Genomic DNA, 12,058 nt, shown 5'->3' with positions numbered 1-12,058 from the left:
AAAAGCTCGAGGAGTGCATTTCCTTTCTAGTCAAGAAACAACAAATCTAAACTGCGTTGTTTAAATGAGACAAAGCATCAGTCGGAGTGTGTCAGAGACAGACTGCTGTCAGTCTGACTTCCTGTTTGTCTCCACACCGTTCGGAGTAGATGATCCTGTGAGCCTCCTTCATGACAAACCACTTGGATGTGTCTTTTCATTATGACATCTTACACAGAGGTTTAAATCAAATCAAAGCTCTCTGAGTGATTTCATACAATAAAACCATCAAACTGATCTCCATGTTGTTGAAGCTCAGTTCTCTTTACCAAGTGAGATCTCAGTGTTTTCACAGAAAGTTCCACATTTTACACACAATGATTCTGAGAGATTTTATCATGTTTCAGAGGAACTCTTTGATCGCGGCCGTGTCTACATGTGGATCCCACTGGGAAGTTTTTTGGTCGTGGCAACAGTTTTAGCTCTGGTTCAGTTCTTTCTCATCAAGGACTCTGAAAATCACAGGAAGAAAAGTAAGCAGAAGTCATTTCAGTATAACTGCTCTCTTGTTTCCTCAGAAATGAAATGTCTTTTCTGCAGATCCTGATCAGATGAATTCCTCCAGCAGACCTGCAGAGGAACCACGAACTGATGATCACATCTAACAGCTTCACAAGGGGAGGAAAAATACTGAGAGTTACTGTTGGAGCTAAAATGTACTCTGGTACAAGTACATGCACAAAGATGAAAGTACTGCTCCGGTGAAAGAACCCAGAGTATTCATGAAGATGAAGTACAGATAGTACTGCTCCGGTGAAAGAACCCAGAGTATTCATGAAGATGAAGTACAGATAGTACTGCTCCGGTGAAAGAACCCAGAGTATTCATGAAGATGAAGTACAGATAGTACTGCTCCGGTGAAAGAACCGAAACAAAACCAGCAAGAAAAACTGAACAGCAAATGTAACCTGATATTCAAATTTTTAAGGAACACCTTTAAATAAAAATCCTTCTTTTTCTCCTCACTTCTGCTCAAGGTCATGATAAAGTGACGGGCTGCTGCTGGGATGAAGATGGAGTCAGTTCAGGTTCTTCTGTTGCAGTTTGGAGAAAATCTGTTTCGTGTTTCATATCAATCTGAATTCTTTTCACATCAGTCCAGTCGCCCCCTGATGGTCATGAAGGTTTAAAGCTCTTCAGACCAGAGTCCAGGTCCAGGTTCTGAACATTCAGAGAGAGACGTTAATCTTTGAGTTTTGTCCTCAATGGGCCGCCGTACTCTCCTCTTCAATCACTGTGGAAGTTCATTCATCAACATTTTCCAGGTTTGATGGAGCCTGGACAGATCACAGTCCTCCACAGTCCTCCAGAGTCCATCAGAGTCCTCCACAGTCCTCCAGAGTCCATCAGAGTCCAGTAGAGTCCAGTAGAGTCCAGTAGAGTCCAGTAGAGTCCTCCAGAGTCCATCAGAGTCCATCCGAGTCCATTAGAGACTCCAGAGTCCTCCAGAGTCCATCAGAGTCCATCAGAGCCCATCCGAGTCCATCAGAGTCCATCAGAGTCCATCCGAGTCCATTAGAGTCCTACAGAGTCCTCCAGAGTCCATCAGAGTCCAGTAGAGTCCAGTAGAGTCCTCCAGAGTCCTCCAGAGTCCTCCAGAGTCCATCAGAGTCCAGTAGAGTCCAGTAGAGTCCTTCAGAGTCCATCCCGGAGGACCATCACAGGCTTCAGGTCAGCTGGCAGCAGGGGGGTTGAAGGCAGCGTGGACGGGGCCGACGAACTCAGCCTGTTTTTCAGCAGATTTTCCAGACGAACTGAACTCGTCCCCTCCTGGTTGTGGACCTGAGAAGGACTAAGGTGCCGATGACCCCTGAGTCCATCCAGACGGTCTGTGTGGACAATAAACTGGACTGGGCTGAAAACACTGACTCACTCTGAGTCAGCTGGTTTATTCTATATTCTATATTCAAATGTTGGTAGACTGCTGTTTTATTCATCACTTTGTAGGTACAGGAACAAATGGACATTTATATTTTATTTTATTTTAGTGTTTTACACTTCTTCAGACTTTTGAATGGGAGCATCTGTAACTGATTCTGATTCTGATTCTGATCAGAGTCCATCACAGGGACAGACAGACCTGATGTTCCCCCACCGCTGACACTGTAATCGATCATGACTGATGATTGGAGTTCAGACTGTGTTCATGTTCATCTGCGCATGCTCAGTCCCTCCCCTTCCTCCCCCCTCAGCATCCCCTCCATCCTCCAGCAGCTCCCTCCTCTCCGGATGTCTCCGGATCTGCTCGGCCGCCTGCAGCAGGTAAGACCCCGCTGTCACTCCGGTCCTCCGCCCGTCTAACCGGAGCCACCGTCGATGGCTGTCCGGTGGATACCGACTCCATCCCGGTCATCCCCCACCCCCCCCCCCCCCCCAGCCGGTTAAATCGGTACTTCCCGTCTCCGTGTTGGCTCATTTGGATGATCCGGATCAGGATCAGGACTCTCCATCCTCCGTCTGCCCGACTTATCAGCCCTCAGGTCGGATGATGAATGAGTCGGTGGCGCTTATCTGTCCGGGCTGGTCCTGATATGATCACACACACAGAGACACACACACACAGACACACAGAGACACACACACACAGACACACACAGACACACAGACACACAGAGACACACAGAGACACACAGAGACACACAGAGACACACACAGACACACAGACACACACACACAGAGACACACAGACACACACACAGAGACACACACAGACACACACACACACACACACACACTTAGTGCTCCAGGTTTCGGCAGGTTGACGTATGAAGGTCACACCGTCTCTGTGCACATCAGGAGCTGACACACTGGCCGGGGGGCCCCGGGCCCTCCTGGCCCCCCCCGGCCCCCTCCCTGTGGCACCGGGAGCTCCCAGAAGGAGTTAAAGGGAAAGAGATGTTTTGGAGGAAACTGAATCAGGTTTGATGAGGACCGTCTCAGTATTTCATCATGATAAATCGTTTAACTGTCACCTTTATCTGTCAGTGGCTTTAAATAAGAAAACAGAATTATGACGTAGACCAGGACCACAGGATCCGGTTCCCTTTGTCCTGAGGCCCGGACTCCTCTTTAGTGTGTGGAGACTGATGAGGACTGAGGTTCTGGTTTCAATTCTTCATTCACCTCAACAGGAAGAAGAGGCTGCGATGACGAGAGGAGGAAGAAATGGAAATAAAATCTACCGAGGTGAGACGCCATTATTACATTGATGATGTGAATTGAATGTTTTTTCGTGCTTCACTGTTGGCACCAAAAGCTTTGTGAGTCTCCAGACGTGGAAAAAATTCTCGTTTTGTCCAAGTTCCAAAAAAACCCCCAAAACAAACAGAAACTTCTGAAGAGTTTGTCACCGTCTGACATGATGACAGAAACTCCACAGAGACCTTTGACCTCTTACTGTGGATGTCACCTCCTCAGTGAGGACGATGGCGGAGACATGAACACACCCAGCAGGTTTCGATGGAGTCCTCTTTTAACGCCGTAGAGCTCCGCGAGCTCCAAGGCGGAGGAGGCCGGCAGGTCGTGTCTGCGGCTCAGGCCTCTACGTCCTGGACGCCGTCCGCCCGCGGCTTTGAGAACGCCTCCTACCAGCCGGACGAGCAGCACGAAGAGCAGGCGGCAGCTGGGCCCTCGACCTCTGACAGCAGCACGGTTCGTTTGGTTCCTCACCTGTCCTCACCTGTCCTCACCCATCTTCACGTCTCCTCACCTGACCTGTCCTCACCTGTCCTCACCTGTCCTCTCCCATCTTCACGTCTCCTCACCTGACCTGTCCTCACCTGTCCTCACCTGTCCTCTCCCATCTTCACGTCTCCTCACCTGACCTGTCCTCACCTGTCCTCACCTGTCCTCTCCCATCTTCACGTCTCCTCACCTGACCTGTCCTCACCTTTCCTCACCCATCTTCACGTCTCCTCACCTGACCTGTCCTCACCTGTCCTCACCCATCTTCATGTCTCCTCACCTGACCTGTCCTCACCTGTCCTCACCTGTCCTCACCCATCTTCACGTCTCCTCACCTCACCTGTCCTCACCCATCTTCATGTCTCCTCACCTGACCTGTCCTCACCTGTCCTCACCTGTCTTCACCCATCTTCACGTCTCCTCACCTGACCTGTCCTCACCTGTCCTCACCTCTCCTCTCCCATCTTCACGTCTCCTCACCTGACCTGTCCTCACCTGTCCTCACCTGTCCTCACCCATCTTCACGTCTCCTCACCTGACCTGTCCTCACCCATCTTCACGTCTCCTCACCTGACCTGTCCTCACCTGTCCTCACCCACCTTCACGTCTCCTCACCTGACCTGTCCTCACCTGTCCTCACCTGTCCTCACCCATCTTCATGTCTCCTCACCTGACCTGTCCTCACCCATCTTCACGTCTCCTCACCTGACCTGTCCTCACCTGTCCTCATCTTTCTTCCAGGGGGAGCAGCATCAGGATCGTCCCCCCAGGCCGTTGGATGAGGAGGAAGGCGTTCTTGGGCAGGAGGACGGGCAGGACTTCACTGAGCTGACTCCTGCTGATGACCACTCGGCGGACTACGGCTTCATCTTCGCCCTGGTGTTCCTGGTGAGCGGCATCGTCCTCGTGGTCATCGCCTACACCATCCCTCGGGAGGCCAAGGTCGACCCGGACCTGCTGTCGGCTCGCCAGATGGAGAAGCTGGAGATGTACTACGCCCAGCTGGGCTCCCACCTGGACAAGTGCATCATCGCGGGCCTGGGCCTGCTGACCCTGGGGGGGATGTTCCTGTCGGTTCTGCTCATGGTGTCCATCTGCCGGGGCGAGATGTACCGGCGCCGGGCGGCGTTTGTCCGACCCAAGAGGACTTATGGCTCCATCAACCTGAGGATGAAACAGCTGGCCACTGGAGAGGCCGGAGGAGGCGAGGCGTTTTTGGTGGAACATCCGGAGACGGGGAATAACCAACAGCCAGGTCCGGACTGGGACTCCAGATCCGAACCAGGACCGAGTAGTTCTTCTGCTGGGGCTTCTTCTTCTGCACACGGACTCAACTAGCTGAGCCTTGCGTTCTGCCGTCCTCTCAGCGAGCCCTCAGTTGCTAAACGGAGCAGGTCCTCATTTGTGCCAACAGGAGAAGCACATCGTGAGCACCAGGCTTTCAGCTTCAGCCCAACGTTCTGGGTTGAGGTTATGGGATATTTGCTCTGACCAATCAGCAGGGACGTCTGAGGGCTCGGCCCAGTTCAGACGAGGTAAGTCTGTGGATCAGAGCCAGGACGGATGTCAAACAGTAGAGCTCTAATGTGAAAGCACATTGTGTGTGATGAACCTGGAAAGATTCAGTGTTGATGCTCAGTTATCACACAAACTGATGTTCAACATTTAAATCCTAAACACCAGATTAACCTGAACACAGATATGAAATATCTGACTTTCATTATCTGACTTGATTAATTAATTGTGATAGAAACTGTCGCAGAAATAAATTGAGGCAACATTTTTGAAAGCAATAACTTCACATCTACAGTCCAAACCAGAGCCAGAGAATAAAATAATCTAATAACAAACCCATCAGGAAGCAGTCACACGGACAAAACAGACAAAACACGCTGAAACAAAAACATGTGTCATCAGCCTCAACCCCCCAGGATCAGTTTGTCTCACAACTTGACAGAAAGCAAAGATTTGAGACATGTTGAAGGACAAATGTTTCTTAGTGACCATCAGACTGAACTGATCTCTTCATTTATTCTTCACTGAAAATATGAAATGTCAACAACTTTAAGAAGTTTGAAGACTTAGCTCCATCAGTGACCAAAGACTGCTTTTGAAGTTATTGTTCCTCTGCAGTTAAAACACATTTATGTCAACTTCCAAACCTGATGGCTCTTCCTGTTTCCCCCTTAAACAGAATCAGCTGATCTGTCCGATCTGGATCAGTCCGACTCTCTGACTCCTTCTGTGTGTTTATCCGTCCATCCTCATCCTCCATCTTTGACAGTGACGTCTGGAGTCACGTCTTTCCATCGGACGCTCCTATTGGCTCCGGTGGGTGATGTCACAGCCAATCAGGATCAGTCCTGCATGTTTCTGAGTTGACAGAATAAAGACAATCAGATATTTGGAACTGATTTTTCATCATTAACAAGCAAAACTCCTGATCAGATAAAGATAGAAACAACCCAAACACACGAGAGGAACTTTTCTTTGGAGACGAAGGAAACATTCAGAGTCTGAACTGATCAGACAGAATCAGCTGAGTCTGAAGGTGAGGAGACTTTTAAAAAATGAAAAACACAAAGAGATCAAACCGAAAAGCTCAAAAGGACAAAGTTTGAGTAAAGAAATGCAGAGAAGGCGCAGAAAAAGGTGTTAGAGAATGATGAGTGTCAGACTGAGAGGTGTCGAAGTGAAATGAGTCCCAATTTAGTTCATGACACACACATTACCCAGAAACCACTGGGAGCATCACACCCACCCACTTCAATGTTTAGTTTAGTCATTTCCATCACGTCCTGATTTTATTTTCCGAGTTGTTTGTGTGGGAAAGATTTTGTCGTTGCTTGTATTTCGGAAAAGATGGAGGATGGAACGACTTCAAACTGAATCAGCTCTGAGGATCACATGTCTGATGCTCAGACAGCTGGAGGAGACGGGAGATTTCAAAAGTGACAAGATGAGACAAAAAAATCTGTCAAGGCGTGAAAGTCGGCTCCTCTGAGATCTCATATTTATTCCACTTTTTCCTGTTTGGTGCCTGAAGGCTTGAATTTGAATGAAACAACAAACACCAAAACCTCCAAAATGTCACTTCACATGTCCAGCGTTTCGTTCTGCATTGGCCCAGAAATGTTGCCTCTTCTTTATTAATCAACAGATTCTGCATCACTTTAAACTAGCTGTGTCCTGATTCAGAGGCTTCATCCCTCTGAGGACCTGGTCTACAAAGATCTGGTCCTTTGTACCGAAATGAGGCTGTAAGTCCTGGTTTTAATCATAATCAGAAAAACAAAACTGTCCAATAAGTGAGTGGGATGTAATGAATCCAGGAAAAGGAGGACGCACGTGAAGACACCTTTGTTCTTTAAATGCAGTTTCTGAATTTGGACACAAATAAAATCAGAAACTGGATGTTTGTGTGCTGAAGGTTGATATCAGCTCACAGCAGCTTTTCCTCCCAGACCTGAAATAGAAAAAGAAATTCAAAGCTAAATGCTAACCAGTTTGTCCTCCAGTTACTTTCTGGTGCTGAAAGTGGAAAGAAAATCCACTAAAACATTTAAGAAGTGAGAAAAAAAATCCAGATTTTATTTAAAAAGTAGAAAACAAACGTTTCGTCTGGGAGTTTAAGTTTGACTGGAATGAACCTTTAATGATTCAGCACCTACTCATTTGTATTATATGTAAACATGTTGTTTCTGTCATGTAAGGGTACAATATGCCTTAATGAGTAAACACACTGTAAATTGTGTATACGCCAATATTATTATGCTAATGTATTAAGGTCTGTATTGTGAGCGATTTAGCCAAGGGTAATGTAGCTACACACACTGGTGTCCTGTGAGGACGTGACTGGACATCACTGACATGCTAATCTCCAGCTTTTGATTCAAACGAACCACGTTTTATATCGTAGAACAAATATACTGTAAATATTTGCCATAGACGTGTCGGACCAGCAGAAGCCAACGCTATACAAACCAAATACACAACACAGGTATGCAAAATTAGAAAAACCGCGTCACAGCTGGACCAGTTTTCTTTCTGTCAGCAGCAACTTCACAACCAACAAATAACAATGAAAACACAACTCTGAACTATAATTAACATTTACATTCATTCAGTACCAGACAGCTCACAGCGAGATGATATTTGAGCTGGAAGTAACAACGTAGAAAAGTATTTTAAAACTGTTTGTTTGGCCCAAAAATTAGAACGATACATAAAAATTAAAGTGTCTTTTTGTCACAAAAATGATTTAGTTTGAGAAAAAATTGAGGAAATCGGTGAATTAAGTTAATCAGTTCATCAGAATCAGTTAATTTGGAATCATTATTGTTCCAAGTTTGCTGAAACTCCAAAAACCAACATCAGCAAGAGCACACTTGTTCAGTTCTGGCAGATAGAAAAGTTAAACGCTGAATGTGAAGTTTCAACAATATTGATCAAAGATTTCATTTGAATTGAATTCAGTAATTTGATGATCGTTTCATCAGCAGAAACGTTCTGTATCGGTCAGGTACAAGGAGCAGGTTGAGCTGGTGGTGGAACGGCAGAGTCACAGGTTCAATTCCTTTCTGTCTCTGCTGAGGTGACCTTCAAGAGGGAAACATTTGGTTTCGGCCAGATGTTCGGTTTAAAGAACAACAACAAAGACACAAACACATGAATGGGTGTTAACAGGACGGGCATGTTTGAATGTCAGGACTGAACTCCAGTGTCTCGGTCAAACAGAGAAAATCAATCTTTGTTCAGGCGGCAGCGACTCTGTTACCACAGAAAGGGTCTATTTATATCGAGGGCTGGTCTCCAGTGTCGTGGAAAGTCCTTGTGAGGACACGACAAAAGAGACACGGTCGAGAATAAAGGAGGTTTTCAGATGAGCTCATCTCTCAGTGGAAGTTTTCCAAGAACCAGAGCTTTAATGTCAGAAGGCAGAGCGTCTGTTTATGAATATTTCATTTAGAATTTTATTTCGGCTGTGACAGTGACACCAGTTCATGTTTCTGTTGGATAAAGGTTTGTTATAATGCAAAGGCTCATGAAATCAGCTGCCATCTTCTTCTTTTGAAACCAAAAGAAACCTGATTTGGTGGCTCCGCCCCATTCTGGACTCTGTTCTGATTGGGGGGTTCAGTCTGTCAGTCACAGTGTAGCCCCGCCCCCTAGCGCCTCCCCTTTCCCTCTAAATGAACATCATGTTGTATTTCAGACTGAGACCAGAAACTCATCAGGGAGGAGGAGGGACATTTTCCCATAGACTTCAATACAACCAGCGGCGTCGCCCCCTGATGGTGATTGTATAGAATGAAGGTTTCCGTCATTTCATGTCATTTAGAGCTTTAACTTACCGTCTGTCTTCTCTCACGGTCACACTCCACTTCCCTCCCCAACACTGAGGGGTCGGAGGTCAAAGGTCAGATCCAGCACGTCCTGAAGGACACTTCAGCAGAGACTCAGTTCAGGCTGCAGAAAACATCTGTCCAGAATCATGCTGCAGACGCGTCCCTCTTCCCTTTACGAACACACAGTAGCATTTTACTCAGAGACTCACTGAATGTACAAAATGACAGCGTAGCGCAGGAAGTGGCGCCTTCACCATTAATGTGTCGCTCACGGTTCACCTGTGGAACCTTCCTGCACCTTTACTTTGAAATTCTGTGTTGAGCGTCCAGAGGTTTATTTAGGTGTGTATTAGAGGAGATAAAGCGATATTTCACTCAGCTGGAATCTGGCTGCTGTCGCTGGATGTTTTTAGGCCAGCGGGTTTAGCTAAAAAAAAAACCTGTGAAATTCTCCAGCTGCTGTACTTTTTAGTTACAAATCTGCAATGAATCATGGGAAAGGTTGCATCTTTAACTGGACAGTCTGACTGTGACGATGAGTCCTCTGAAGGATGTGACCTTTGAACTGAGACACCGATCATGTGACGCTTTTTTGTCTTCAGATTATTTCAGAAAAATTTGAGCTTTAAGCTTTTAATACAGTTAAAAAGTTTGAAGTTTGAAGAAAAGGGAAAGTTTGAAAAGACACATTTGGCTGAACTCAGATTCTTTGCTGATTAAAATACAAATGTAAAAAAAGAGATCTATATAAATAAATAGATGAAATATATTCTGTCCAGGTGAAATATCGCTTTAAGAAAATTATTAGTCGATGAAGAAATGTTTGTGAGAAAGTTGTTGTGTCTGTTTGTGAATCAAAGATGTGAATTTATTAGAAAATCAATATATGACAATGAAAGTAACATTTAGCACAGAAGAAAAATGAACATTAAAGGGATGTATCACTTTTATTTCTTAGTTTTTCTCTTTGCTGCTCTGTTTGTAGTGTGTGTACATACTGAAATAAAAAGTGACATATCCCTTTAAGCTGAGTGAAAACAGGGTCTGAAACTGACGGCGGCTCATTAGATTTTTGATCTAAGGGGTTCAGATGTTTGAGAAAATTCAAATATAAAACACCTTTTCTGGACGAAGGAAACTTTAAAGCTGCTGATCCGCTCCAGATTTGAAACATCCAAACCGACGGTCACAACAGAAACGTGTTTTAAACCCAAAACATGAGCGGAAACAGGAATGTTAACTCGTTTTTGTATCATTTGTACTTTTGGATCAAAGTGAATTGTTTCTATTTCAGTCTGTTCAGACGAGTCGTCTTGTTTTCCTCCTGATGAACGAGTCTGGTTGAAAAGGCAGCACAGACCCCGATCTACAGACCAACAGACTCCGATCCACAGACCAATAGACCTCTGATCTACAGACCCCTGAGCCACAGACTCTGACCCACAGACCAACAGAGTCCGATCCACAGACCAACAGATCTCTGACCCAGACCAACAGACCGATAATCCACAGACCCTGATCTACAGACCAACAGACCAACAGATCTCTGACCCAGACCAACAGACCGATAATCCACAGACCCTGATCTACAGACCAACAGACCAACCGACCTCTGACCCACAGACCCTGATCTACAGACCAACAGACCAACCGACCTCTGACCCACAGACCCTGATCTACAGACCAACAGACCGATAATCCACAGACCCCGATCTACAGACCAACAGACCAACCGACCTCTGACCCACAGACCCTGATCTACAGACCAACAGACTCCGATCCACAGACCAATAGACCTCTGATCTACAGACCCCTGAGCCACAGACTCTGACCCACAGACCAACAGAGTCCGATCCACAGACCAACAGATCTCTGACCCACAGACCAACAGACCGATAATCCACAGACCCTGATCTACAGACCAACAGACCAACCGACCTCTGACCCACAGACCCTGATCTACAGACCAACAGACCTCTGACCCACAGACTGCGATCCACAGACCAACAGACCCCTGATCCACAGACCAACAGATCTCTGACCCAGACCAACAGACCGATAATCCACAGACCCTGATCTACAGACCAACAGACCAACCGACCTCTGACCCACAGACCCTGATCTACAGACCAACAGACCTCTGACCCACAGACTGCGATCCACAGACCAACAGACCCCTGATCCACAGACCAACAGACCCCTGATCCACAGACTGCGATCCACAGACCCACAGACCCCTGATCCACAGACCAACAGACCCCTGATCCACAGACCAATAGACCCCTGATCCACAGACCAATAGACCTCTGATCTACAGACCAACAGACTCCGATCCACAGACCAACAGATCTCTGACCCACAGACTGCGATCCACAGACCAACAGACCCCTGATCCACAGACCAACAGACCCCTGATCCACAGACTGCGATCCACAGACCCACAGACCCCTGATCCACAGACCAACAGACCCCTGATCCACAGACCAATAGACCCCTGATCCACAGACCAATAGACCTCTGATCTACAGACCAACAGACTCCGATCCACAGACCCACAGACCCCTGATCCACAGACCAATAGACCTCTGATCCACAGACCAACAGACCCCTGATCCACAGACCAACAGACCCCTGATCCACAGACCAATAGACCTCTGATCTACAGACCAACAGACTCCGATCCACAGACCAACAGATCTCTGACCCACACACCCTGATCTACAGACTCCTGATCCACGGACCCCGATCCAGCTCCTGCGTGAGGAGCTCAGTTCCTTGTGAACATTAATGAGGATGAATGGAGTTCTAAACATAATGTTGCTTCAGAAAATGGTGTGACCTAAATCTGAATGAGTGTTTTCGCTCCTCACTCATAGTTTAAGGAAACCGGGGAGCCTGCATGTTGTTAGTGACTCTGTAACGGCCTGATGCCTTTTTCCTGGAGCTGATTTTTAAGTCTGATTTTGTTACATGACCAATAAAACCTT

At 46.7% G+C, this 12,058-nt stretch overlaps 1 protein-coding gene and 1 long non-coding RNA gene across 3 annotated transcripts; both read left to right on the top strand.

Annotated features, from left to right (window-relative positions):
• Positions 1 to 282: 282 nt before the first annotated feature.
• LOC115043997 (uncharacterized) lies at positions 283 to 877 on the top strand. Of its 2 annotated transcripts, XR_003840756.1 has the most exons (3): positions 283 to 311; positions 387 to 512; positions 580 to 877. It is a non-coding gene; the product is annotated as an uncharacterized LOC115043997 (long non-coding RNA). The 2 variants fall into 2 exon arrangements; XR_003840755.1 differs by lacking the exon at positions 283 to 311 and having other exon boundaries at positions 371 to 512.
• Positions 878 to 3,498: 2,621 nt separating this feature from the next.
• On the top strand, positions 3,499 to 5,061 carry LOC115043718 (transmembrane protein 74B-like). The gene is made up of 2 exons (XM_029502383.1): positions 3,499 to 3,690; positions 4,465 to 5,061. Exons 1-2 carry the CDS (start codon positions 3,499 to 3,501, stop codon positions 5,059 to 5,061), a joined length of 789 nt encoding a protein of 262 aa, XP_029358243.1.
• The last annotated feature ends 6,997 nt before the right edge of the window (positions 5,062 to 12,058 follow it).

This window comes from Echeneis naucrates, chromosome 5, assembly GCF_900963305.1.
Source record: "Echeneis naucrates chromosome 5, fEcheNa1.1, whole genome shotgun sequence".
NCBI classification, from domain to species: Eukaryota; Metazoa; Chordata; class Actinopteri; order Carangiformes; family Echeneidae; genus Echeneis; species Echeneis naucrates.
Note: the sequence above shows the minus strand (reverse complement) of the source record. Positions and strands in the feature narration are given on the sequence as shown.

Bases quoted from the DNA above. Each gene is read 5' to 3' on its own strand.
- LOC115043718 (XM_029502383.1), top strand. From the start codon at position 3,499: ATGGAGTCCTCTTTTAACGCCGTAGAGCTCCGCGAGCTCCAAGGCGGA. The intron at 3,691-4,464 runs GTTCGTTTGGTT...TCTTTCTTCCAG, and splicing joins CGACCTCTGACAGCAGCACG to GGGGAGCAGCATCAGGATCG.